This window comes from Numenius arquata, chromosome 7 (genome assembly GCF_964106895.1).
Source record: "Numenius arquata chromosome 7, bNumArq3.hap1.1, whole genome shotgun sequence".
Lineage (NCBI taxonomy): Eukaryota > Metazoa > Chordata > Aves > Charadriiformes > Scolopacidae > Numenius > Numenius arquata.
This window is the reverse complement of record NC_133582.1, coordinates 6201507-6229010: the sequence shown is the minus strand read 5'-3', so window position 1 is coordinate 6229010 and position 27504 is coordinate 6201507. Positions and strand designations below refer to the sequence as shown.

At 38.0% G+C, this 27504-nt stretch overlaps 1 protein-coding gene across 2 annotated transcripts in view; it reads left to right on the top strand.

Annotated features, from left to right (window-relative positions):
• Positions 1-27504, top strand: part of RNGTT (RNA guanylyltransferase and 5'-phosphatase) — a 174316-nt gene that overhangs the window by 85200 nt on the left and 61612 nt on the right. Inside the window, exon 12 of one of the 2 annotated variants that reach the window (XM_074150422.1) lies at positions 360-428. The exons of the other annotated variant lie outside the window; for it this stretch is intronic. Within the exon in view, the coding sequence (XP_074006523.1) occupies positions 360-428 (69 nt within the window). The remainder of the gene's footprint in view (positions 1-359; positions 429-27504) is intronic. 2 annotated transcript variants of the gene reach the window in all.

Here is a 27504-nt window from a genome sequence, read left to right as displayed (position 1 = left end):
GGTGTCCTGTATTGGAACTGATTTTTTCTTTTTTTTATTTTTTCTTTTTTTTTTCATTTTTTTACTGTATTGAATCATCTTGGTTTCTCAATACTTTTCGGACAAAGGCTTTTTCCTTGAATGACACTGTAACGGTTAGCCTCCCCGAATCTTGTTTTAAACTTAAATGTTTTTTGTAAAACCTGTTAATTTGTTGAAGCTTTCTGTGTTGACGTTTCCCAAGCTCTAACATTAAACCATAAATAAGCAGTTTACCAGCCAATGATTGCAGCAGTAGCGTATCATCTGCTTTGATGTGCAGTCTTCTAAGTGAAATATTTCCCTATGGAAAAAAGATTTATTTTCCTTTTGTTCTACAGCTCCTGGAAGGAAGCTTTGCTAGAGAAGTCAGCCACGAAGTGGATGGACTGATATTTCAGCCTACAGGAGTAAGTAGCATAAAACCGGATTTTTCTCCCTTCACCCTCAAATGAAATTCTCACCCTCCCTCCCCACTCATCCTCCCATCTCCTACCTAATCTTTGTTTCGGTAAGGATTACTTGGCAATGTTGTTTCTGTGATTTTTCCAGTTCCTCAGACTACTTAAATTCAGTTAGTTGCAATATACTTCGTAGTAAGTGTGACTTTGGATTCATCCATGGGGGTAGTTTTCAGGAATCAGCTCATGTTTTTCACGTGTGTGTACTATGACATGCTAAGTAAGGAGGGATATTTTTCCGATTGCATGAGTTCCGTGAATCTTTCAGCTATTGATTTGAACTCTGGGATTATTTTTCTTTTGCAAGGATGTAAACACGTTAAAACTTTAGTAAAATTTGTGACTTGTGTTGTTTTAGTGAAATTCAAGCATGATATATTCTCAAACTCTCTCTGGTATATGACTGGGATGGGGAGAAGTCATCAGAAGAACTGTGTACAAGCAGAAAACATAATATAAATGTTTCTCAAGCAGGAAGGGTGGCTTTAAAGGAGGTTAGTAGCGCGGCCTCATCCATCCTACTGCTGCTCCTGTTGACTCTGATACAATGCATACACTGCAATGTATATCGTATATTTGCACAGATAGTGACTGTAACATCATCCATGTTGACTTTTTCCTTATCTTGTAAAACAAGGAACTGTTTTTTATTATTTCAAATTTCAATAAATATTGAAATATTTCAATATTCCTACCCTTATAGTTGCTCACGGAAAACATTTGTATTTAGTTTTCCAGCTAAAACAATTTTTTCTAGTTTACTTCCTTTATTGTAGTTTTTAACAAGGGTGATGACACTCCCATCTGGAAATAAGATTAACCTCTGGTCTATGTTGCAAGTTCTACATCTGCTGACCACAAAAGAACTGAGCAATTAGACTACATGCTTCTTTTTTAAAAAATTATTTTATATAGATAGCTATTTCAAATTCAAAGCAAAGCTATTAGGGTAAAGAAAATTCATACTTTCATAAGAAGTGCTGATGATGTCTTAGCATATTCTTAAAATCTAAAGCAACTGTAAAGGTTTCTCAGAACTACTTTCTGGAATATTAGAGTTTAAGTTACGTGGAGTTACTACAGCTAAATTTGAAATGACCTTTTCTAGTTTAAATGAAATAACTGAAGAATGTGTCTCTGTGCTGTCGTTACAAGAAATTAATATCTGATGTTTTGTGTTTCTAGAACTTGTGATTTCTGATTTAGCATACTGAGAAGTTTATAACCCAATAAAATACTCATTTTCTTACAAAATGTTTACGAAGGTTTTACATCTTTAAAATATGGGATATACTTGTTTAGTCTAATGTTCAAATTTCCTTATTATTTCAGGTTTTATGGAATATAAATTTGTTGCATCTGTTATTAAATTGATATTCCTAGATTAAGCAACGTGCAGTTTTCTCAATGGCTTTTGTAGTTGAGAAAAAAAATATAAAGAATATATTTTGAGCAAAAGACATTAGTGTAGACCTATTAATTGGGAAATAAGTGTTAAAGCTGATTAACGGGAAGGGGTGAAGCTGATATAGATAGCTGATACTGCTTTTTTAGTTTATGTGGTACAGAGGGCATAAATTAATTGGCAACGATACAAGGGCAACAGAGTATAACAAGGCATAAATGATACCTTGAGAATACTAACTGATACCTTGAGACTGAAATCATGTTTCTTTTTGTATTGTAGTTGTATTTATATGTGTGACGTACTACAGCTTTTCACAGAGAAAGATGCGTATTGTTCATTAGGGTAGAGGCCTGAATTTTGGTCATCGTGAGACTTAAAGATTTCTATAAAACCAGTTTGTCTCGACTGAAGAAACCATGGCATACCCAGAAGAAAACAATTCTTAGCAGCTATTTTCATTGACATATTTGATCTTGCAGAAAAAGAGACAGACAGAAATGATGCTGGGCTGTAGAAGGCCAGGGAAATTTAAGAACGTCTTTTGGGAGCTCCTGAAGTCTCATGTGCGTTTTGAGGAGAAGAAAACAAAAGCAGGCAGGAATTGGAGCAAAATCCCAAAGAAGGATGAAGTGGCAGCAGAGGAGGATGAACGGAATGTGACCATGTACAGACAGGAGAATTTTTGGCGAAGCATACGCACACTTCCCATACTTTTAATAGTTAAAGCAGAAGTTAGCTAATTATTTAACATAAAGAATGTTGACCTTATTAGTTCAGTCTGTTTGAAACTCTTTTCTGTGGGTTTTGGTGGTTTGTTTGGTTTTTTCCCCATTTACTCAGAGATGTTCCTTTTGAGCTCTGGTCTTAGACACAGGCATCTGGACCTGAGTATATTCATATATTTCCCACTAGCTCCAGGCAACACTGGTACTGGGAGTCGACACGGATGAAGAAAGAATATTTTGTTGTTTTGAAGTTTGGTTTAGTTCTGACTTATAATAAAAATCAAAATGCCCGAAATTATTTGTGAATAGGAATTATACTTTTAGCCTCTAAGAGCTCTGGCTTTTCTCACTTTTCTCTCCGGTTTAAAGAGATTTGGCACCAAGTGCCTGTGAATTAGTTCAGTTTTGAGAAATTGGCGCGCTTTAATGAAAAGGGATTTGTGAAAAAGTTTTACTAGCGAATCTAGGGTTTCGGTTAGATAAAACAGGGTTTATTTTCTTCTGTTAGTCTTCCTATCCAAGCTCATATCATGAATAGCGAGGTTCTTGTATCAAAGCAGAACTCGTTTTGCACTGTGGCTAGTGATGGTAGAAGCAAGGAATAGGGAGATTGTTTTCTGCCTGTGAAGGTTAGCTTATTTTGCAAGGTCACGCTAACTGAATATTATTATTCCTAACTAATTCACCAGTTACTTGACTTACTTTTACTGGTTATTGCTAAGGGTATACAAATGCTTTAATTTCACAATGACAGTTGAAAGGCAATGACTGAGGCCTCCATCCTTCTTCACCCTTCCTCCCTTCCCAGAGACTGCAAGCTTTCACAGATCATGAGAAGAGTGATGGAAGTGATGGCAGGTTTTGCCTCGTTTATAATTGAAGAATGCTTTGTAGGTGATTTGATGTGATGTGTGCTTCCTAGTGCCCCCCTTTGCATCCCCTGCATTAACCTACCATTCTCTAACAACTCCATGGTGAGAGACAAATATAAGACAATGTTTTCTTACTATTGTTTCTCTTCTTCCCTTTGTACTCTTTTCCTATCCTCTTTTCCTTTTCATGCCTCCTCTATCCAATAGCCCGTTTCCCACGTTCCTTTTGATTTCCCTTTTATGTCGCTTCTCCCTAACTCTTCTTTTCCCTGCATCATTTTCTATCCATTTAAGATTCAGCCGATATAAATCCCATGTGGCTAAGTCAGCTCCATTCCATCTGATCAGCTTTCTGATCCCTCTACGTGTAACAGGTTGGCAGAGCAGGGACCGAAGCTAAGTGCTAATTAGGAGGAATGAAACAGGCCAGAAGGAAACTTCATGGACAGGTATGTCACCCTGTGATCATGCCCCAGACAATGAGTGAATTAGTTTGCAGGTAAAAACCAAACACCTTATCCGCAGATTCTGAATGCTTGTGTAAAGACTGAAAGCTTTCAGTCCTGTTTTCTAAAAGGTTACTTCAAAACAGGGAACAGCTTCTTACACTTGTTTTAGAACACTTGCAGTTTGCCAACCTGTGTGTTTTTAATGGAAATCTCAAAAAGTGGCCTCTTATCTTCTGATGGCAGAATCGCCTCTCTGACCTATGCCCACTCATCAGTGAAATTACTTTTGTTATCTGCCTTGTAAATCATACCTTTGCTAGATATCTCAGACTGCCTAATTGTTATGCTGGCAATCTCTTAATAACTGACTTTCTTGCTGCCTAGAACTATTATTTTCCCTTGCTGGGGAAAAGGGTGTAGGAATTATTTTCTTACTTTAGCCACCAAAAAGAAGGCTCACTGGCCATTAGTTAGGAAGGCCTAAGGACAGTTTTTAAGCGTCTGTTGATAGCTTGTATCAAAATTTATTCTGTTCTATTCCATCTTCTTGCCTCCTGAGCTCTGTGATGTGTTTTCGTTGGCTCAGGCTGATTTCTGTTTGATATTCTCTGTGCTCTTATTTTGGATGAGGAATAAAGTCCAGTTGTGTGGGTTTGAGATTTTTCCGGGAAAGGGAGAAGAGCAGTTGCCGAGCTCTGTTTTTCTAAGATAAATGTTATTTTAAAGAATGGCTGAATTATTTAACACATAACTCTCCATACTGAATACTAACAAAAAGCTTAGCCTTTAAAATGAGAGGAGAATAATGAACAGGTTTTTATTACCACCTAACATTGCATGAGTTTTTAATATACCTTCCTTCCTCTCCCTTGGCAGTCTTAGTAATGATCTGAAATGCTTGGTTGCCTGTTAATTATTTGTGCTATTCCCTTTGTAGAATAGACTGTGTTATTTTCTGTCATTGTGAAAGTTCATTCGAAATCACTGAAGTTAACAAGGAATGAAATATCTCCAAAAAATACCACCAAATAGAATTTCTCTAAAAGGCCATGTTTTGTTTCATTAAGAAGTGCCACTATCTCCAAAATAATCCTATATAATTTTAAAGCCTTTTGTTCCACCGTATACGTTTTATTGAATCCTCTGTGAATTTTTAAACATAGGCCAGGTCAGTTGGTGGCATATTGCTGAAACTCAGCCCTCGTGTTTACCAGTGATGGGACATCAGTTATTGTTAAATATTTCTATTGCAGTAGCAAGTAATGGCTTCAGGTAAGCTCCGATATAATCTTAATACCAAAGCTCATATATAAAGGATTAGGAAGAATCATACAATAACATAAACTTTTGCTTCTAAGAAATATACAGGTTTCTGGATTTAGCTTTCTGATTTTGTTGTGATTCATATAAGATTTGGAGGCAATGGAATAGAATAGAATATTTCAATTAGAAGGGACCTACAACGGTCATCTATCTAGTCCAACTGCCTGAGCAATTTGGGGCTGACCAAAAGTTAAAGCATGTTATTAAAGGCATTGTCCAAATGCCTCGTAAACACTGCCAGGCTTGGGGCATGGAGCACCTCTCTAGGAAGCCTGTTCCAGTCTTTGATCACCCTCTTGGTAAAAAAATGATTCCTAATGTCAAGTCTAAACTTCCCCTGGCACAACTTTGAGCCATTCCCATACCCCCTATCATTGGATACCTGGGAGAAGAGCTCAGTGCCCCGATTCCTTAAAGTAGATGCTAAGATTGCCTGATTTTTTTTTTTCCTGTCTAGAATTTGCAGCAGAAAGGAAGAGAATCTGGAGAGAATAATTTTCATCACTTTGTGTTGCCCCACACTAATAAACCTTTCATGTATCTTTAGAATATCTCATTGCTACATGTGATTTCCTCTGCAAGAAGAATGTTGAAGACGGAATCTGTTACTAGTCAGGGGATGCTGTTGTCATGTCAGCCTGCACTTTTTGTGCCGTTGTAGGTTTTCCTTTAACAGAGAACTTGCTGTCAATCTCCTGAAATGCCACGGAGCTTTACAACTCTTTTCTGCCTATGAATAGTTGTTATATTCAATTTCCATGGCAATGTTCTTCGCAGTTCGTCTCTTAAATAGCTAGCCATATCTCAAATATACCATTCTATCATATGCTTTATGAGCATACTCAAATTTATTAACGGTGCACAGTATTTCTTTGAGAGTTTTTCTGTGACTATACAAGTAAAATTTTTATACCAATTCAAGTTTGCCTTTGCTGTCTTGAGCCGATTTGTTTTCTCTTTCTTTGGAAAATGAGAAAACTAGAAAATAAAGAAAAAAATAACAACAGAAATGCTAGCTTTCACACCAATAAGTAAAGTCTAATTAAATTAATTGGAGCTTATTTAATTAAATTGTTAGACTCATAGGTAAAAGTGCCATGTTTTTTGAGCATAGTAGATTTTTATGATTTCCACTTACTTTCCTGATATAATTCACAACCCAGGAAATTTTAACATTTCTTACAGGTACAAACTCCTGGCGTTCACACATAGAATCATAGAATCATCCAGGTTGGAAGAGACCCTTGGGATCATCGAGTCCAGCCATCTACCCTACTCTACAAAGTTCTCCCCTATACCATATCCCCCAACACCACATCTAAACGGCTCTTAAACGCATCCAGGGATGGTGACTCAACCACCTCCCTGGGCAGCCTATTCCAATGCCCGACCACTTTTTCTGTGAAACATTCTTTCCTAATGTTCAGTCTAAACCTACCCTGTTGGAGCTTGAAGCCATTCCCTCTCGTTCTGTCATTAATTACCTGTGCGAAGAGACCAGGACCAACCTCTCTACAGTGTCCTTTCAAGTAGTTGTAGAGAGTGATGAGGTCTCCCCTCAGCCTCCTCTTCCTCATACTAAACAGTCCCAGCTCCTTCAACCGCTCTTCATATGATTTGTTTTCCAGGCCCTTCACCAGCTTCGTTGCCCTCCTCTGCACTCGCTCCAGCACCTCGATATCTCTCTTGGATTGAGGTGCCCAAAACTGGACACGATACTCGAGGTGTGGCCTCACCAGTGCTGAGTACAGGGGGACAATCACCTCCCTACTTCTGCTGGTCACGCTATTTCTAATACAAGCCAGGATGCCATTGGCTTTCTTGGCCACCTGGGCACACATGACCAACAATGGCCAAAAAGGGGGCGGGGGGGGAAGCTAATAGTCATTTTTGGCTCTGAATATACTAAGTTACTGGTGTAGCAAAAGTTTTCCTTGTTTAACTTTCTGCTGCTGGTCCTCTAGTACATTTAGAGATGCAAATGTATATTTGCCAAAATTGTTTTACCTGACTTCCCTTTTATGTCTGCCTGAAGAGATGGCAGTGCCTTGAGTCTGGGTACCGAGGGAAGTGCTAGTTCTAAGTGGTGTGTCGTCTCATTTGTTTGCTCATGACCTATAGAATCTGATGCTCTCTGATTTCTCAGGCAACACGTCGCATTTATGGGAGCTGTCTAAATAGGTTCTTGAACTTCTGTTGTGCAGTTTAATCATCCTGCCTGCCAGTGGCATTAGGCAGGAAAGATCTTTGTTCCATTTTACATTCCGGGTGCTAGTCATCCTCAGGATTGTCAGTTGACATTAAGATGGTGGTGTCTGTGTATGTGGTGTTTAGGAGAGAGAAAAAAAAATACGCTTTTTTCTGGATGCTGCTGTTCTAAATGTTGGGAAAATAAAGATGTATTTTGTATTAGGATAGGCAGAATTATCATTCATAAAGGCTTTCAAATATGATTTTTGCATAGCCGCTTTGTTTCAAAGCTGGATGCCAAGGAGCTTGTGTGTGCTTGCTATCGTGCTTCCAGCTATGTCAGATTGCCCATACTTTCTAGCTAAAAGAAACAAATAAATATTGGGAATATATACTGTAAAAGTGATATTCAGGTGAGAATACCAAAGCAATCGCTCAGCTTCTGCAACACATACCAGCTTTTAAGAGACTAAGTCAGTATTCCACAAATTAAGTTAATTTATATGTGTGGTGGATCAGATTTGGGGAAAAAAAAAAGTCTTTATTGGCTGGATAGGGAAATCTAGGAGAGATTCTGCTTCGAATCAGTGAAACTCTTTATTGAATCATCTGAGCAGTTGATTGAGCTCTTTATCTTTACATAGGCTGCCATTAATGAAGTAGTCAGTTGTCTCCATGGCAGTGTTCTTGCTCATCCTGAATTTTACATCCAGCTTTCCAGGATTGAGAAGTTGGTAGATCAGGAAAGACTCGGAAACCGGAAGATAGAGTAGGAATTATTTTACTAACACTCCTAGGTATCCCAGAATAGTTATCAACAAACAGAATGCCTCATGTATGATTCGTCTATATTCTTTCTATCAAACTGAAAAGATTTAGGAAATTATCTGTAAGAACTACCTTGTTATGGTTGTTTTCTCCCAGTTCTTTCTCCTCTGTGTGCCAGAACAAGACAGCCAACAGACCTCTTAAGTTTCCGTGAAGATCCTTTATGAAATATTCTTATTTTTTCTTAGTCAGGACCGTAGCAGTAAAGCAAAAATAGTGATTTGTATGAGGATAAGTCAGAACATTTAGGTAGATCTTCATCCTGCTGTTTTAGTGTAAGTAGTAACCCCGCGTTTCAGGAAGACGACACATATACCTAAGATTTGTGGAAACAGGGTTGCTTTCAGTGGAGTATCGACACTTGCGTTGTGGTATTTGGATGGCCAAACCAGTTAATGTTAAATCACTTACTTTCTTTAAAAAGTAGAATGGTTTATTTTTACATTACTCTGTTGTTCATAGTTTGAAATGTTTACTGGGTCACTGTTGTTATGAATAGTACATTTGAAAATGGAGGATCAATATCACAGTTGGGTAACTGACTTTGTAATTAGCAAAATAAGTCTTTTAGTTGCTATTTGGTATTATCAGCTAAATCTTTGAAGGTAACTGTGTATATTTGGTGACAACACAAAGTAATCGCGTGGATTGTACTGTGCAGAACACGGTGTGCTCTGCAGGGCTCAGAGGTGCCTCCAGAAGAGTATTGTGTATTGAGGGGGTAGAATAGAACACGGTTGTGGTAATTTGACCTCATTTTGGCTGCCTGTAACTTGAGTTTCAGTTGTTATTGTACTCCCTCTTCCATTCCTCAGCTCTCCTCGTTATCGACATTCCCAAAATGGGGAACCAAGTCCATTAATGTATGATTAAAAATGGAAGCCTTGAGCTAGATATGAAAGCTATAGATGGCTTTTAAGAAAATTCCATTGTCTTTCACTGACGTGCATGCTGAATAATTCAGATGTGATTGTATCGTACAGGTTATTCTCTTCTAGAGTACAGTTAGAAGAGCAGTGCCCGACTTCATTGCACAACTGTAAAAGTCAGAGATAAGAAACAAATGAAAACTGCTTCTGTAATTACTGCAGATATCCCTAAAGCAAAAGGTTCTCTTCTCATAATGCTGGTTGTTGTATTTCTGAAATGAAATTCTCTTCTTCTCCATGTTACCCTAGAAGCTTTCCACCGAGATAGAGGAACGTACAACTGCAACGTACCTGCTGGTTTGTTCTGAAAGGGGAAAATGAGTAGAAGTCTTAGCTGGAAATATCCTAGACTCCCAAAATGCAGATGTTATGGGCACTTTGAATTGTTCATTAAAGAAACAATTAGTATGCTTGTTAAATGCTATCAGAAAGTTTTGACAAGTTTGAACTGACAAACAGTAGGTTGCTTGTTTCCAAACAGCGATCAGTGGAAATCCCAAGAAGATCTTGTATCTGTATATTCATCCAACCACTGAAACAAAACATGTGTTTTATGTAGCACAGGGTTCTCTAGGGAGAGCTATTAACTTATGAGAGCAATTAAAACTTGTGTCTTTGGGACTTGTCAGATTGAGAATTGATGTTGCCATTGTTAAGGGAAAATATGGCTTGTTCTGCTGGTAATGAGGAAAGTGAACAACAGAAGAGTAAAAGATAATTCTAAGTAGTTCTGGAAACACTCCACTATTTAGCAAATATAAGTTGATCCCAGGATCCAGTGATCATAAGGTGAGCTCAAAACAGGTGAAAAAAAAGTTTGCTACATGGTTAACAAGAGTTTCAATGCTGTTCTTTTTGTCTTGGTGTATAAAATGTAAAGTTCCTTTTTTTTTCTTTACCTAAATCTGTTCCACAAGATGTCTGATGCGTACTGGGGTGAGCAAGGTGAGGGAAAAAATGAAAGTTTAGTTGGAGAAAAGAATGGCAGAGGTCAATTTTTGCTAATTTTTAGGCAACATATTCCTTTGCACCAGTCTTAGCATCAGCTCAAGTCAAGCAAAGCAAATTCAGATTTTTCTGGCTTTTGGGGGTTGGTTTTTTTTAACTTACATATCTGGCTCCAAAGCCAAATATGAAAGAAGAGTAGACACAAGTATTATTGTTTTGTGTGTTATTTACAGAATATTTTTTAAAAAGTATTAGTTTTAGATAACACAGATTTTTCTGTTAGACAAATAAACATGTATATAGTGGACCGTATCAGGTATATTGTGTTTCTGAAACCTTCAAGGCTTTTTTTCCAGCACACTAACATGGTTTGGGGAGAATGTGTTTGATTTTTTTTTTGAGAGGAGAATCAACAACACTCCCTAAAATATAGAGTACGGTCCTATTTCCATGTACTAAGACCGTAGAAAAGATACATCTCCCATCTATTGATTAGATACGTGAACAAAACTGAAGACTGTATGTAATTTTTCAGATGAGGGATATCAGTATAGGGTTTTTTTGCATTTTCAGAGGGCTGAAGAAATACAGTCATGATGCTTTCATCGTTATTAGAGGATTTGGTTTAAACTTTACATTTCATTAAAATATTTGAACCAGGAGAGAACACGACTGTACTTTTCATAATTTGCATATGAACCAGAACAACCAGGTAGATTATTTTTATGAATATTTGTTCACATTTTAAAAGACTTCTGCAGGATAAGCTCCATTTTCTATGCTTGATGTACATGTTTATGCAAGACCTGGTATTTTAATTGCTAAAATATTATGGGAAACGTGTTTTTTTACACGTTTGGACTGCTGACCCTTTTCAGTTTCTGGACTGAATGGGCATAGAGCCCTGTGTGCCTTGTATCCACTAACAGTCAGCTAAATTAAGCTTAGCATTGATGATTAGATCAGAAAATAGGCTCTCAAGCATCCTTATAGAAGAAATTTAAATAGTAGTTTTTGCTAGAGCCATGAGCTGCATACAGATAGTTCACAAACAGGACCTAATTTGTCAAATAAATAGGTCATTGAAAATCATTCCCGTGGCTGTGATTGCTCTGCACTGAGCTGGTCTGTCTCTGTGGAGAGCAGCTACAGGGCTCATAGGAGTCCTCAGCTGCTTTTGAGAAGGTTGGTTGATAAAAAATGTAAAATTCTGTATAACAGCAGGTAACAAGGATTGCTTACCTGCAATTATGAACTGTGCCTTTTTGTTGTATAGTTCCGTCTGTGTGTTTTGTGCAAGACACTGTCACACATCCTACAGTTATTGCGCCGAGTCAAATAGTGTAATGGGAACCAGCTGGAATATAATTATTCTTTATGGTGTCATCAGTCTCTTGGGTTTTCTTCCCAAAGCCAGTGTTACTCAGAATTGCTTTATCACAGTTCATCAGTTTGCCCTTATACTTACGTTCATCCTTGGCTTTGAAACTGCGTGCTTGTGAACTAGTAATGTTTTTAATAAATCTTTACAGCTGCTAGATACATGGAATGTTTTGGAACAAATACCAAACGAAAACGAGTTAAGCTGATACCATGTCTTGGAGGATGTTAGAAATGAGAGTGGTTGGCTACCACACCCGGGATGGTGTTACCATGGAGAGAGCTTCTGTTTCCATGACATTTGCTTGTATGTTTTGCTAGGGCTTCAAAAGAAGTAGAATTTTTGTCCTCTATCACATTTGGTAGGTGTTACTCCATTACTTCTGAAACTCTGCAGTGTCTCACTGCAAACATATATTAATTAATTTCTTTGGAATATTAATGGTGACTGGACTGGTCAGGAAAAAAAGTGGAAGAAAAAAGTTATTAAAACTTATAGCATCCAGAAAGCAAATGCTTTTTATAATATTTTTGTCTAGATTACGTATTCCGGCTTGATTTTAACTGAATATATACTACTGCGACTGTATTATGTTTTGGTTAATTAAAAAAACCCACAGCTAGTAAAGAAGAACAGTTTTACTGGTTTAAAGAATTAGATGTCTTTAGATGTATAGCTAATGGCTTTATGCTGTGAGATCTGCCTTGTACTGGAGTGGAATTTTGGATTGCAGTGAATTTTTAAATCAAGTCATGATGTAGCTCACTATTTAAGAATCAGCTATTGGCCTAAGGGTAAATTACAAAAGCCATTTTTTCTTGGGATGAAAGAAGTGCTTTGGGATGTGAAATACTTGGTAGCTCTCTATAAAGGGGAGTTTCTTTAGTAACTGTTACGGCAACATCATGGTAACCTACAGGGAGCTCTTGCATTTCTCCTGCACTAAAAATTTCTGATTGTGGTCACATATAGTCACAGTTCTTTTCTGCACAAATGCAGATATAAATACAGGAGGGTATGATCCCCAGGTGCTTGGATATAGGAGTTAGGGACCAATACTGGTTGTTGAGCACTGCTGTGTGTCCTGTTCTCTCCTGTACAGAGGGTGCTGAGGAGGAGGGATGCAGTGAGTTAAACACCGTTCAATATTCTTATGCCACCCCTAAGACAAAATTTTTGAAGGATTCTATTAAAGTTTTTTCACAAATAGGATGGTACTTCACAGAAATCTAGTTTATTGGGTCAGAGTTTATTCAGAAATCTGGCTGCATAGTTTATTGGCTTCATACTAGCGTGCTCATTATTATCTCTTCGCCTAATATTTACAGTAACTGGAGTTGTTTGACTTTTTAAAAATACAACCTACACTTCTTTTCCATTTACTTGCAGTGCTCAGGAAATAGCTGCCCTATTCAACTTAACCTCTTCTTACCCAGAGCCACTGGGTAAGCGTGTTCCTAAGTCAGAACTACAAGGATTAATTTCTCACAAAGGGTGGGCAGGACCCTTTCATTTTCTCCGTTCTCCGTAGAGGAGGAGTTTTCCCTTCCCGTTATCCAAATTACTCTCCTGAAAATGCAGTTTTAAATTGTATTAGTCTTGTAGCAGGCTTGAAAGAGAAAATACATACTGATTTATTCAATGTACGTTTTGTTTTCTGCTTTTCATCTCCAAACGTATCAGCTGGCTACTTGCAAAGGAAAAGCACTGGGAAGCGCACGCTGAGTTCTACTGGGTGGATTTACTCTCACGTTGTGTGAATGTTTTCTTGTGAAACCAAGGATGTAAAAGATGGGGTTTGCTATTTTACTCTACACAGATAATGACGAATTTAATAAGATTAAAGCTCATCATTTTATAATGTATATATTAGAATGGATAGTTGAAAAGGCTAGTTTCTGTTGTTTCTTATAAAATACCGCAGGATTCAATATTCTAAGCAAGACTCATAAATATTTAATTCAAGGAGATTTGTAGCCCTGTAAAAAAGTAATAAGCTAGCCCTTAATGACAATTTTGTGTAACGTACATTTGGCAACATGTAGAAAAAATCCTGCTGGCAATTCTGTGCATCATCTTTCATGCATATCTGTTCAGCTCGAGGGGCTTTTTAGCTCTGGAATTAAAAAGAGAAATTAGACTGTGTCTGAGAACAGCGTGCTGCAATTTCTTAGTTTGTACTTGTGCGTTTCTCCTTATGTACAGATTAGCTCAAAGCTATAGCCCACTGTTTGCCTCTTGATGTGAGGCTTCTTTGTTCTTTTCAAGATCGGCATTCCTTAAGAAGTATTTTGGAATATACTTTTGCATCTCTATATCTTGGGGTTGGTAGTTTTCATTAATCTTAATGAGCTCTAAGGTGATTTGCTGAAATATTATTCTTGGGGTACTGACTATCATCGTAGCTTAAGAAAAACATCAACAAAGCCAATGTTATGATGAAGCCTCAAATTTACGGGTTGTAGCTCCTGCAAATGTGGTCTCTAATACTGATAAATTACCCAACTTCCAAATCAGGTTATTGTAGTGAGTCAGCCAAGAGCCAACTGCTGCTCGGTTCATGGAGGTTCTTTTGTTACACCGGGGATGCTTCTGCTCTCAGACTTCAAGCACCAAATGCTTCCTGCTGATCCAACCCAACTTTTGTGAGATTTCTAGGAGCTTTTGATCTCCAACTAACCATCCACAAAGAAATAAGTCCTCTGAGAGTCTGACTTCCCTCTCTGTCTGGTGTAAATTCAAGTGACTGCACTTAAGCTTGAGTTGGGACAGAGGTAGTAAAAATGACAGAACAGGAGGTGAAGAGACATTTGGACTTTGAGAAACGAGAGAAGGTTTAGGCTGATTTGTACAAAGATTTAAACTTGTAAAGAGACATGAACAGTAAGGTTCATAAAACAAGCGATGCAGTGAAGCAACTGCACTTAGCACTTTATGCAATGAAAATTAATGTTTTCTCCAACATCACTGGCTTCATGCAATGAAGGTGTTTTTCACAGTAAAAGTGTGAAGGAAGATTAAGAAGGAAGATGATCCCCCTCGGGCTTTTTCAGAGATTTGTTGTGTCCCTAGGGGAGAGGAGAAGAATGATAACCATTACTTTAGGAGACTGAAAGTGTGGGGTGGGGGGAAAGCAAAGGAGTGGGGCCAGGAGTGTGTCTGTATTACCTTGGTTGGCCCAACAGCTTACTTCAGACTCATCTCTTCATCTTTTGTCAGTAACTTCTGTATTTGTGAAATAAGAGGTAATGTCTTAAACAGCCCCCAGGAGGTGAATTTGGATAGAGTCATGTTAAACATACAATGGAAAGAGAATAAAACGTTAAAACGTGAAGTGTTACCAACTATAGGGTAGTTTGTTAAAGTTTATTGAGGAAAAAAATATGTAGATTTAATCTTTTTCCTTATACTAATTTCTGTTTAATGCTGCTGGTGAGTTGTGGAGCTTAGTTTGAAAGAAAATTCCATCTGGGGAAGTAACTACAATAGTATTCTGTAGTCATGTTGGTGTCCTGGTGACAGATTAACAATGAGGCCATCTCAGTTCAACTTAGTGATCCAAAGTGAAATAAAGAGAATGAAATAAAGCAACAGAAGGCAAATTGAAGTATCTTGATTGTTTTTATTATTGAGTTAATTTTCCTGAGGACTTACTCGGCACATATTTAAATGAGCTTATAAATACGAGATGGTGAAAAATAAGAAAATTACAAAATAATCAATAGCAATATAAGACTACATTAAGTAGCAACTGTGGACCATGACCAGTTCCTTTGACCGAGGGGACTATAGCTCTGTTGTTAGGACATTTATTTTGTCACAAAGGTAAGACTATGTAGCTTTTCAACAGATACCTTAATTTGCCAAAAGTAGAATTTAGAATCAAAGGCAAACACCCCTTTGTGGACCATTGTGGACCATTTGTGGTCCATTGTGGACCATTTATATATATTTGCCAACTCTTTGAAGCCATTTATTTTTTCCTTTTTGCTTCAGTCCAAATGTTGGAGTTTCTAGTCCCAGGTCATAATATTAAATGAAAGGACCAATAGAAACAGAAGTGATGGAGAATAGGTTTCTGGCACTTACAGTAATGTTCTGGGGGAAATGGGGAGCAGGAAAAGAGCAATGAGTAATTTTGTGGCTGCTACATTCTGATTGCTATAAACACGGATTTTTGGCTGTGAACTGAACTTTATTTATCAAATATTAATAGGATTAATATGTAAATGACATTAGTTATGAATAAAATTTCCTCATATTTTTCTCCTCGCTTAATGGAATACTGAGAAAAGCTATTAGTGTAGTTGTGAAACAAGATGTTTAATGAAGCTGGAGGTATGAAGCTAAATTAAAGCGCAAGAGTGAAAGACATTTAGCTCAATAATTACCAAAGTAGTCCAATATAAATATTGCATTAACTTGAAGTCCATAGGCACCTTTGGAAAAGGCAATTGAAAAATATCTGTTAAAATAGTAACAGATTAATTTCTGCATACAGGTTAACCTTCTAAACCTGATTTGCATTCAAATGCTAAAATCCTTAGTATGAAACATAATCTAACACTATTTAAAGCAGTGCATATTAGTAGCGTGTTTTGCTTTTCAGTCTGCTATGGAAGTTAAGCTTAATCTTTCAGAAGTCATTTTGATTATGACCATTTTCTTTCTACTTCATATAGCTTCAAGTCACATTTTCATAAGAGACAAAGTGCGGTACAATAACATTTTCACAATAAAAACTGCTGCTTCTGGCTCACCAGTACTAATTTATTTAAAAGTATCATTCCTACTTAGTATTTTAACTCTCTAAAGGAAAAAAAGTCAAGAATACACCGAAGTTATTGTGTTTCAGAACACGTTAATTTTAATTTTTCTTTATTTTGCTTTTTAAAATGTAGGAATAGAGGAATAGACACAAATGTGCTTGAGTAGACTAGACTAGACAAGAATATGGAAGGGACCTCCAGTGATCATCTACTTCCAACTGTGTGACCGCTTCAGGGCTGACCAAAAATTAAAGCAGGTTATTAAGGGCATTGTCCAAATGCTGCTTAAACACTGCCAGACTTGGGGCATGGAGCTCAGCACCTCCCTCTCCATGTCCCCTCTTCAGGAAGCTGTAGAGACCCATGAGGTCACCCCTCAGCCTCCTTTTCTCCAAGCTAGACCAGCCCAAAGTCCTTAGCTGCTCCTCATAGGACATGCCTTCCAGGCCTTTCATCATCTTTGTTGCCTTCCTCTGGACGCATCCAAAGACCTTCATATCCTTCTCAAACTATGGGGCCCAGAACTGCACCCAGTACTCAAGGACTCCATGGAGCTGAAGCAGCATGGTGTGGTGACTTCACTGTCAAGTAATGCGTTATTTAAAACTTTGTTACTGGGAGTTCTCTCTATCATCTTTTTGGCTTAGTTGTGGACACTACATGATTTAAGCTTAGCCAAGGAACTTGTCTTTCCCCGTCTTATATGAGCTTTAAAAGTTATTGTTTACAATTTTTTTTTCTATGGTGTCACAGCAGTACAATGTATCATGTTTGGGATTCATTAATGACCTTATTTTCAAGCTGATCAAATATTTATTGAGCATCAGGATGTCTCTATATTCTGATCAAATTACTGAACCCAGCAAAAAGGTTGACGTTTGGTGAGGACCGCAGCTCTTTGATTGTTCAGGTGGTTTGAATCAGTAATTAGAACACTAAGCATTAAAAGCAGCACTTATTATTTTCTTTTATTTTTAGTTAAAAGAGGTTTTTTTGAAAGGAAGGCATTTGCTTTTTTGGTCGTTTTTGGTCGTCATCTTTTAAAGACACAGGGTGTAATGGGCTTCTGTCTGTAGTTGGACACAGGTTGTGCCGGGTGAAGGACTTGATACAAGGTGTGTGAAGTGTTTGGATCATGTTTTGGGGTGATACAAATTTTGCAGCCATTTTGAGTTCTTGCATATTTTCCATTCAGTGTTTAGATTCTTCTGTTTTCTCTCAACCATGAAAAGGCCTTTCAAAAATGACAGGTGTTTGGAAAGTGCTGGTGTTTATCTGGGAGTTTCTCTTAGCCTGATGGCTTTTAGGAGTACTTACAAATCACATCTCCCTCTCTTTCCTTTATAAATATAGGGACAGTTGACTCCTATTTATAAAAAACCCGCCTGCTTTAAAATTTCAAGAGTTTTATACAAAAATTGTCAAACATCTACAAGAAAGAGTACTGGGTACATTGGATTTGTTTTTCTAAAGAATAAAGGAATTCTAATCATCTTTGAGACACTGAGTGCTGTTGAAGAGATTTCATTAAAGCACCTTTTCTTAGTGGAATCTCTACAGTCAAGTTAAATGCAAAACATCTTTCCCTTGTTGACCTGCATTTATCAAAGTTCCATCTGTTGCATTCGTTGATAGAAACTTCTAAGATGCTTCCGAATTCTTCATACTTTCCAAACTTGATCAGCCAATATTGTTTATGCTTCAGCTTTAGCATCTCATCGTTTCTCAACCTTCAGAAATAATGAGCACTTAAACATTCAATTCAATGGCTTAATACAGTTTCATGACCAGTTGAAAGACCTGCGTATAAATAATTTTTCCTATGCGGTCAAAAACATAAGTTGCTTTTTTTTTTTTTTTTTTGTAAACGACATTCTAGAAATCCAAATTAATTGTCTCAACTCTCTCTCTCTTCCAGTTCTCAGTGTCCTCTTCAATATACAACAAGAACAAGCATTAATCATATTTACCCATCAATGACCAAGACAATTCTGGTGCCACATTCCGTTTTGTCTGGCTTTTTACCAGGCAAAGAAAATAGAATACCTGGGGAATAACAGGGGGTATTGCAGTGAATGGTCTGTGGGGAATATGGGGAGAATGTAAGTTGTTTGTGTGGGCGCTTTTGAGAAAAGGGAAGGTAGAAGGGACAGAAAACAGAATACTTTAAGTAGCTAAGAGTTACAGATTAACTGCTGGTGAGATAACTCACTTCCTCAACTAGAATATAATGTCTTGTGCTTGGGTATTTTTTCTTCTTTTTCTTGTGACAGATAAGTATGTAAGTATGTTACAATGAAAAGTTTTAATGATAGGGTTTGGAATTTTTTTTTTATGTGTCTGTGTTTATGGTCATGTTGTTATTATTTCTAACTTTTTCAGCAAACTCCTCTATTTTCCCAAAAGATCAGTCATGTAGGCTAACCTTGATCATTTGGTTTTGTGATGGTGCTTGAATATGGCCAAATGTGGGCTGTATATCCAGGAGCAAGCGTATAAAGTCCCAGATAAAGGTGTGAAAGAATTATTTCAGCTAGTTATCAACACCTTTCAATGCAATGCAAAAAAATACAAAGTACGTGTACACTTTCTTTTGTGTACCGCTGTATAAATAAGCATTGAAAAGATTATTGGAATAGTAGGTTCAGTTCTGTTGCCTACTCTTCTAAAGGCTTTTGTGAAATTACACTATGAAGATGTGTACATTAGCCAACTGGAAAATTACCCATGCAGTGAGACTCAGTCATTTTATCTTAAAAAAGGGAAGTAATTACATGGAGAGCTGGTCTTCAGTCTGAACTAAGGCATTAGCAAGATTTAGTGTAGAAATAAGCATACATTTTTAAGCACAAGTGTAATAAATGGCCACGGTAACGTCCCTGGATATATGTTGTGATTTCTTTCATCGTTTGATATCTTCATAAAGTTATGCTGTAATTTGAATAGGAATTATAAGCTTGATATAAACATTCTTTGTCAAGTTTCTCTGTCCTATATGCAACAGAGCTGACTCAATGAGCCCAGTAATAGTTTCCAGTTTTAAATATCTATGAATATACAATTGAGTCAATGGTTGCCTTTCATCTTGGTGTTACTTGGTCCGTTAATGTGACTTATTCACATCACCTGTCAACAACGTTAGCAACTTCTGTTTCTTCGGCTCATCTCTCTATAAGCTCTAGCCTGAAATGATTTATTATAATTGATCCTTTTTGGTTCTTTAGAATGATCCAGGGTCTGTAGTGCAAGAAAATAAAAACACGTTTTGGGTAATCATTCTGTCTTTATGTTTACACAGCTGAATGCAAACTATTAAATTGGGTAGGGCAGCAGCTGCCCTATGGATATTAAGAGGCCTTAGAATTAAGTAGAGCTCTTCAGAGAAAGCATTTAACCATTGTTTGGAGTGGGAAAGAGGAGCAGATTTGTTGTTATTATAGATTTGCAGTAGTTAACTTTCTCCTTTCAAATGAAAGCATCATCTTGCGTGCAAAGTTGCTTGCAAGCAATTTAATTAAAACACGGAAGAATATTGGTAATGGAAATGCATGGATTTTACAACAGAACAAATATTTCTTACTGTTTGTGAACCTGAAGCATTCTAGGATGTCTTTTTAAATGCTTTTAGTGTCTTCATCCTGCTAAATTAGTCTAACTACATATCAGGGTATCTTTTATGTAATGACAGAAATTTCTTCTTGGTGTTAAAATATGAAATAGCAAGGTAACTTCTTTGTAATTTAAAATTATTAGAGATGTAAAGATTTATATTTAATATTTATATTTCATGTTCAAGCATACTTAATTGCAATATATAGTGGTTAAATGCTAATGTAAATTACAATACGGCAAATTTGATTTAAAAGAACTCCAGTAGATTCCCAGTAGCTGTCTTGGTTAACCCCATTCCTTCTACCCCACTGCCCTCGCTCCTCAGTGGTACCTCACCTGCCAGACCTCTTGGGCCAGCATGGTTACTCACACAAATCTTCCCGGAACCTTCTGTGCCCTTTTTTTTTTCCAGCCTTCTTTCTGAATTGGTGTGTGCCTGCGGCCACCAGCTTAGCAGCCCTCTGCTTACCTTGCAGGGCTAGATCTGACCAGTTTTTACTGATGGGAAATTATAGCAGACAAGTAGCAGCACTGTGTTGTTCGCGAGTAAGGAAAGAGCTGGGTTATTTGCTGGCTTCCTGTCATTTGGCGGTGGAAGGAGAGAGGGAAGAGGTGGAGGAAGGGAAATGGAAGGTGGCCTGTGTTCGCTGCTGCTGCACTTCAGGAGGATGGTATTTAATAAGGGTTAGGGAGGTAGAGCTGGCTGGTGAGGCTTTCTAGGATGGTAAAGCATCCTTGTCAAAGAAACTTTCTCTTCCTCCTCTTGATGAGGCATGAACTTCTTTCTTGGTCATCCCACCACCTCTTACTTTTCAGTCGCTAGGAGAAACGAACCATTTGTTTTGTCTAGACATCGGGCTGAAGTTACTCAGTCTTTCAGGTGGGTGTCTTCATGGTGAGTCAACACCACCCCACAGCCCAGACTGCCTGCCCAGAATGCAGTCCCAGAAACTAACCCCACTCTTCCTCCTACAAAATAGTAAGCAGCAAAGTCTATCCTATGTGAAAGCAGCTGTTTGGAGTGAAATTTCATCCTCATTATGGGCCACTACCATCCCCGTTGCCCAGGCTTTCAGCTTTCTGCTGAACCACCCATTGAATGCAGATGCTGAGAAGACACACGGCTTTAGGCAAACCCAAAACTTGTGTGTGAGGAGTATCCACACCTAACAAGAAATGTGTCAGCAAAAGTTGAGAGAAGAACTTTGTTCTCTGAGGGCCAGCCTTTCTGTTGACCTGAAGGGAGAGGAACAAAGAGTTGCCCCCTTTATGGGCAACTATGGTGGAAGAGGACAACTAGATTTAGCACTTTTGGGACAGGGCAGGGGGTCAGGTTCAACATGACCAGCAACCCATCCGTTTGCCCCGCAGTCTAAAATGGCCCACCAGGATCTAACAAAACCCCCCACCCTTGAGTGGACCCACGTGAATATGAGGTTAGGAATTGATATGATTCAGCATCCTAAGACAGATGCTAAAGTATGTGCTTTCTGTTGGCCTGTGATGATTCTGCATCCCAGCGTGTTGGATGTGCACCTGAGTTTTAGGTTCATTATTGTGCTCTGGCCTGAAGTTCAAGATCTCCATAACAGGGGTACATTTGCCATGCTACTTCTGACATATCTGTTGTCCCTGGCCTTCATCCTTCATCCTCTTGAGCTAGGGTGATACTGGTTGATACTGCTCTTGTAAACTGCAGCACTCCTGGGGTTAGTAACTTCTTGATTCTGCCAGTTATTCTGCTGTTGGAGGAGTTCTTGGTCCGCTAGCACAAGCTGACAAGTACCAACTGGCCAAGCTCAGTCTTCTGAGAGACTGAGGTGGTTGACACTGCTATTGGGAGAAGGCCTGACTGGAATGGAACGTTGTGAAAAAGAAAGGAATGATGGAAAAAAAAGGGGCTGGGGTTCTGCCAGAAGACAATGACCACAAGAAGTAGGATGTTTTCAATGATAATAGTAATACAACAAAGATAGAAGAAATATTGGGTAGATGCTGAGTGAGTAGCAGAGTTGTAAAGCCTCGAGGGCTGGAGGTTCATAGGTGAAAGCGCTGACACCATTGTTTTTCTAAACTGGCATTTCAGGATGTTGTAGGATATCTTCACAGCTCGGATTCATCTGTGCTAGGTAGGTACGAGGGAGCGTTGCAGTGGTACAGCCTTTGCCTCGGACTCCAGTGTCCGTACTGGGGGGAGACCTGCATCAGGTGTGTCCCTGAAGTGAAACGTCCAGTTTGGTTTTATGTAAATGGAGTCCAATTTGCGTGCACCAGATCTGAGCAGCTATCTCAGCTAACACGTACTAAGTAGGAACAACTGGGCGATTTGCTTTTAAAGTACATTACTTCTGCAAACAGAAATGCTAGTGTAAGTGCACCCAGTACGGCTGCTAAAAGACCAAGCACCCAAAGAGAGATTACAATTTTATAGAATAATTCAGGTTGGAATGGACTTTGGGAGGTCATCTTAGTCCAATCCTTTAAACCTACTTGAGATAGTTTCTGATTTGTCAATATATATTTTTGGTGTGGAGTTCTAATTACTGCGGTTAGACCAGGTTGAAAGATTTCAGGCTGAAGCATGAACTTTGTATTTTAGACGATACGGGGCCTGATATGATTTAGCGGTAGTCATGTACATCCATATTTGTCGGGAGGTGGTGGGGAGGATATCATTGCTATGAATGCTATATTTAAAATGCCAGGGAGTAGTTTGATCTCAGACAGATTGCTTCACATTTTGTTTTGGAATTAGAATGTAGAATAACTTCAGACAGAACAGGTCTGCAGTATGCAATGATTCATCTAAGGTGAAGTTTTCACATACTTAACAAGCAGAATTCTTGTTTGGCTCCAGCTCATATTTAAAGAAATTGATTTAGCACTTAACATTCAAACTCAAGAACTTACTACTGCTGTATCGTGCGTATGGGCTCACCCGTTACAAAAATGAGTCTCCTTGGGGATTATTAACATGGCCTTGGGTTGAATTCTCACTGGAAGCTAAATTCTTGTGAATTTCTGGCTTTTGTGGTAACAGGAGAAGTCTGGGGGCTGTATAACTTGTTGTGGTAGGAGCTTTGAAGTCTGATTGCTTATCTAAGCCTTTCTAACTGTTTAAGAAAAATACAGGTAAATTACCCGTTACCTTTTACCAGGTGCTCGGTGTTAACAACTCTGTTGTGAAGTGGGAATGTCGTTATTTGACAATGGTCAAAACCAAGTGTATTTTAACTAAGTGTTAAAAGTGTATTTTTATTGCCATTGCTTTCTAGGCAAATTCTCTTTGGCTGACTTGAAGTGTGGTAGAGAGAATTTTTCCTCAGTTTTTATTAATGGGACGAAAAGTTTAACTGAGGTTTGTTTCACACTGTGCTGGTTCTAGAGGTAAAGGCAAGAGAGATAACTCCATTGTAAAGAGCAAATCCTCCCCCATTCCCCTTCAAGCAAGCCAGCCAATTAATTTTATAATTAAGCTTGAGTCAAAATTGTGGATCCAGCAGTGCAATTACAGGTATGCAGATATATCCTGTCAAAACATTGCTTTTCATTACTGATCTCGGAATAGTTGTTCCTGTCTGTTGTGAAGGTGGTTTCTTACTGACTTTTAGGAGGATGTAACTTGTCAGTCTTGGAAAAAAGAGTTTGAAAAAAATCCTGTAGTAGATCCTACGTGGAATATATACATTGGTGCCTACGCGTGTGAGGGTAGAAAATGCAATGCCATTTAAAAATACTGAGGGTGTGGGCAGGTGTTGTGGAAGATCAGGGAAGAAGTGAGGCCTGTGGACTTGATGTCTGTACTGGACAAAGGAGTAGAGACTGTAATAAGGAATATAGTAATTGATATTGGGGTAAACATTATATCGCTGTGGAAAATTACACAAAATTGCCTTTTGAAAGGAAGGTTGTGCCTCTTTAGCTAAGAGATCAGAATCATTTGAGTGAGGGTATTCCCCCCTAAGGCTTCCAGAAAGCCTCTGTCAAAGTCTTTTTCTAACAAAAAGCTCTTGAAGTAACTAAAGCAGATGTGAGACTTAAAAGAATAGGTTCTTGCACAGATAAGTAGTTGGTTAAAAAGTAGGAGTGAGGGGATGGGACACTGGTAGGTCCTCACCAGGGAGGAGAGTCACCTGTACTGCCTATAAGCAAGTTGAAAAACGGGATGAACCATAAAGTGACATTTTCTTGCTGGATGAACAAGGGCTGGTGCTAAATGTGGAGAATTATAGTAAGCACTTACAAGGATTAAGTGGCTGAAGGATAAAACAGCACATACACGTCTGTGTAGATAAATGTAGAGTAATGTATGTGAAGAAAAAATTTGTACATGTAAATTGATAGCGTCTGAGTTGAGCGTATTTCCACGTGTACGGAAGCGTTTGAAGTTATGAGTGGCATGGAAGCAATGGGGTTTGATTGTTCAGCATCTCTCCTAATATGAGCCCTCGGGAGAGCAAGTCTTTGGAACCAACAGAAGCTGGTTCAAGATAAACAAAAGGTGATGTTTTTTCTTGCTGTGTAGTTGGGCTGTGTGTGAAACGCTGCTGGGGGCTGGTACAGCCGGTGGAGGTTTACTGGGTCTTACTGGGGAAGTAGGTGAGCTCGTGCAGAGAATCACTAAATATGTAGGAATCACATTTGAATCACATCCACATCTGGAAGTCTCTGAGCTTGGAAATGGATAGTCTCTGAGAGAGCAGTGGTAGAAAATATCATATATGATTGCCCTGTTTTTCACCTTCCCTGAACACATGCTTTTGGCCGTTGTCAGAGCCAGGACGCGAGAGCTCTTGGGAGGCCATTCTTAGGTTGTTCTGTAGATCAGATACAGCTCTTCCTCTGAATTTCAGTGCCGTGACTCAGAGAGGTTGATCCATTCTTTTCATGTCAATAAGAATTCATTTCCTAAAGGAGCGTCTAGCATTTTCAAGGTTTATGTTCCAGGCAAAAGTAAATAGAAATAGGACAGAGTCTGCAATCCTGAAAAGAAGCCTTTGGTCCTCCCTTAAAGGCCTTTGAATTTTCTCACATTGGATTTTCCCAGAAATCTTGTTCTTTAGTTTTCAAGATCGGGTATGTTTCAATCCTGTTATCGTTTGCCCAGAAAGGAAGGCTCCTGTTTGTGGTTGGGAGGAAATATTTAGTACTCATGAATGCAGAAGCAGTCCAAATTTACCTCTTAGACACAAAATACGGGATGTTTTTGACTGAGACTGGTATTTCTGTACAAAAGAGACAATATCCTCTGTCTTGAGGACTATTAGCCTCTCTTTATCTTCTCTTTAAAGGAATAATATGTAAAAGTATTGTTTGGAGCCATATATTAAAGAAGCTGAGATTCTTTTCTAAAGTCAGTTAGACTGAGTCTGGTCATAATAGCTCATAAGGTCTTAAAATATGACCTACTGCTGAAAAAGAAATTGATTACTTGAGTACACATTCATAAATCCATCATTGTAAACACTCCAGTAATCTTGCTCAGAAGATTATTGCAAGTCAATAAATTAGAAGCCACGCTAAACAGAGGCTCAATGCAAGATTTTAAGGTTTATGTGTGATTGACAAATGTCACTTTTATGGAATGGTTTTTAGTCATGCTAAAAGACCAAAGAGCAACTGGTAAGATGAATCTTCTGTTCCATACAGCAAAATCCATACCTGTTCCAACAAATTCAGCTACTCAGCTCTACCATGTGTTCCTTCATACCTGTAGCAGTTGTTTCATAAATTAAATTCTCTCTGGAGAAATTTGTCACAAAGGGAAGTGTTCGCCATAGCTCTTATTTGACCTAAGTAATAAATACCCAGTAGTATAATTGTCTTTGGCCAAATTAGAAACTTCAGATGAGTCAGAGCAACAAATAATGTCTTTGCAAACACTGCATTTGGTCCTGTTATTCCTGGGACATATTTTATTAATAAAAGTTATGTAGAATTGAATTCCATGTTCTCTCGATATGACATATAAGTACAAGAAAATGGCAGGCAAAGTTAACTGAAAAAGAGATTTCAGTGCCATCTGCCTTTATTGTAATTCTCATGCTCGATGCACACAACCGATTAAATATATATTAAATATATAAATATTATATCATCTATATGTATTAAAATAATAAACACTTTCTGTAAGATTGAATGTAAATACTTCAAAATACATTTAAATACATAATCCATATATTAAAAAAGTATAAATAAAAATGATCTGGAAAGCTTAAATGCTTTACTGAGCATCATATTTTTTATATTCTGTTCTATCTATTTAATATCAGTTAGTATGTATGGAATCCTTAAATGTTTTTAACACCATACTGCGTGATAGCAGATTTTTAGTTTGGGAAAGTAGAGGAAAAAAGTAAGGAGCAAGATAAATTTAATTGCTGTAAGAATCTAAAGATGAGATCGTTGGAATTTTAAGATATTTCTGGCGAATGGAAAAGAGCGAGAGGAAGGAGGGAAGGAAGAGCAGGATGGTGGCAACTAAAGGAATATTTCTTTACTGCTGAAACATTTTCTGGTTTTCGTAAATTGCTTAAACAATACCTTTTCATCAAGAAATGATAAGCAACATATGCTGCATTTATTTTGGAAAGAATGACTTTCCATTCTTAGATCAGAAAACAAAGTTCTTCATCTGCTTTTGTCACTTTGTATCTAGAACTGTTAGGTTTATCATGACTAAATTTTGCATTTTGCAAATATTTAACACAGCACGGGGGCAATGTGATGCTGGTGATCGCTGTGTTACGAGAAACACTGGTCATTCTTGGTGGTTTTTTAGGTAGAATTGCATAAATTTTCTCATTGTGGATTAATAAGTATCTAACAACTAAAAATTCTCATTTTGTGCATCTGCAAATTATTCTTTTGGTTTCGTTCTATTCATGTTAATTCTGATTTTCTCCATTGCCATGAAAGACGCTCTAGTAAGGAAGGGGTTAGCAGGGCGGCCCTCGCTATTAGCTGAGGATGAACCAATTGATAGCTGAGTAAAGCAAAGCGGACGATAGAGGAGACCACGAGAAACCAAAGCTCTAATTTAAGAGAAAATTGCTCTTTGCAACTTTTGGTTCAAGTGTGTACCCTTTCTCTTAAGCAACAGATGTTCCCTTCTTGATGTTCCTGTATGTCATGATGTACTTTAATCTTTACGTAACTTAAATTCCATTGGTACTAAAGAACATGTTTCTGATGGGCCTTTCTGGTAGTCGGCAGTATGGCGACTGCTGGCTTTTTCATGTGGTGTCAGCCAACAGCATGGGTAACAAAAATAGCGTTCATAAAATTGTTAAAAAATGTTGAGATTATCCTAAACGTAGCTTTTATGTACGTCCTGTCAGTGTTTTCATTTGTTACTGTGCTGTCTTATTTTCTCTCTTGAAATTTTCCTTCAGCTAGAGAGAGATAATGAAGTATGCTAATTTTTATTTCCATTCTCAGCTTTTTATTATATGCAATGGCTTGGCTCCGGTGCTGAGCGGTTTTAAAAGGGAGCAGCAAATAAAGTAGTGAAGCGCAACTACCTCCCTGGTAATGGAATTCATTGTTTCAGTCACTAAGTATTGTAATTCATTAGAGACAGCTAATATAG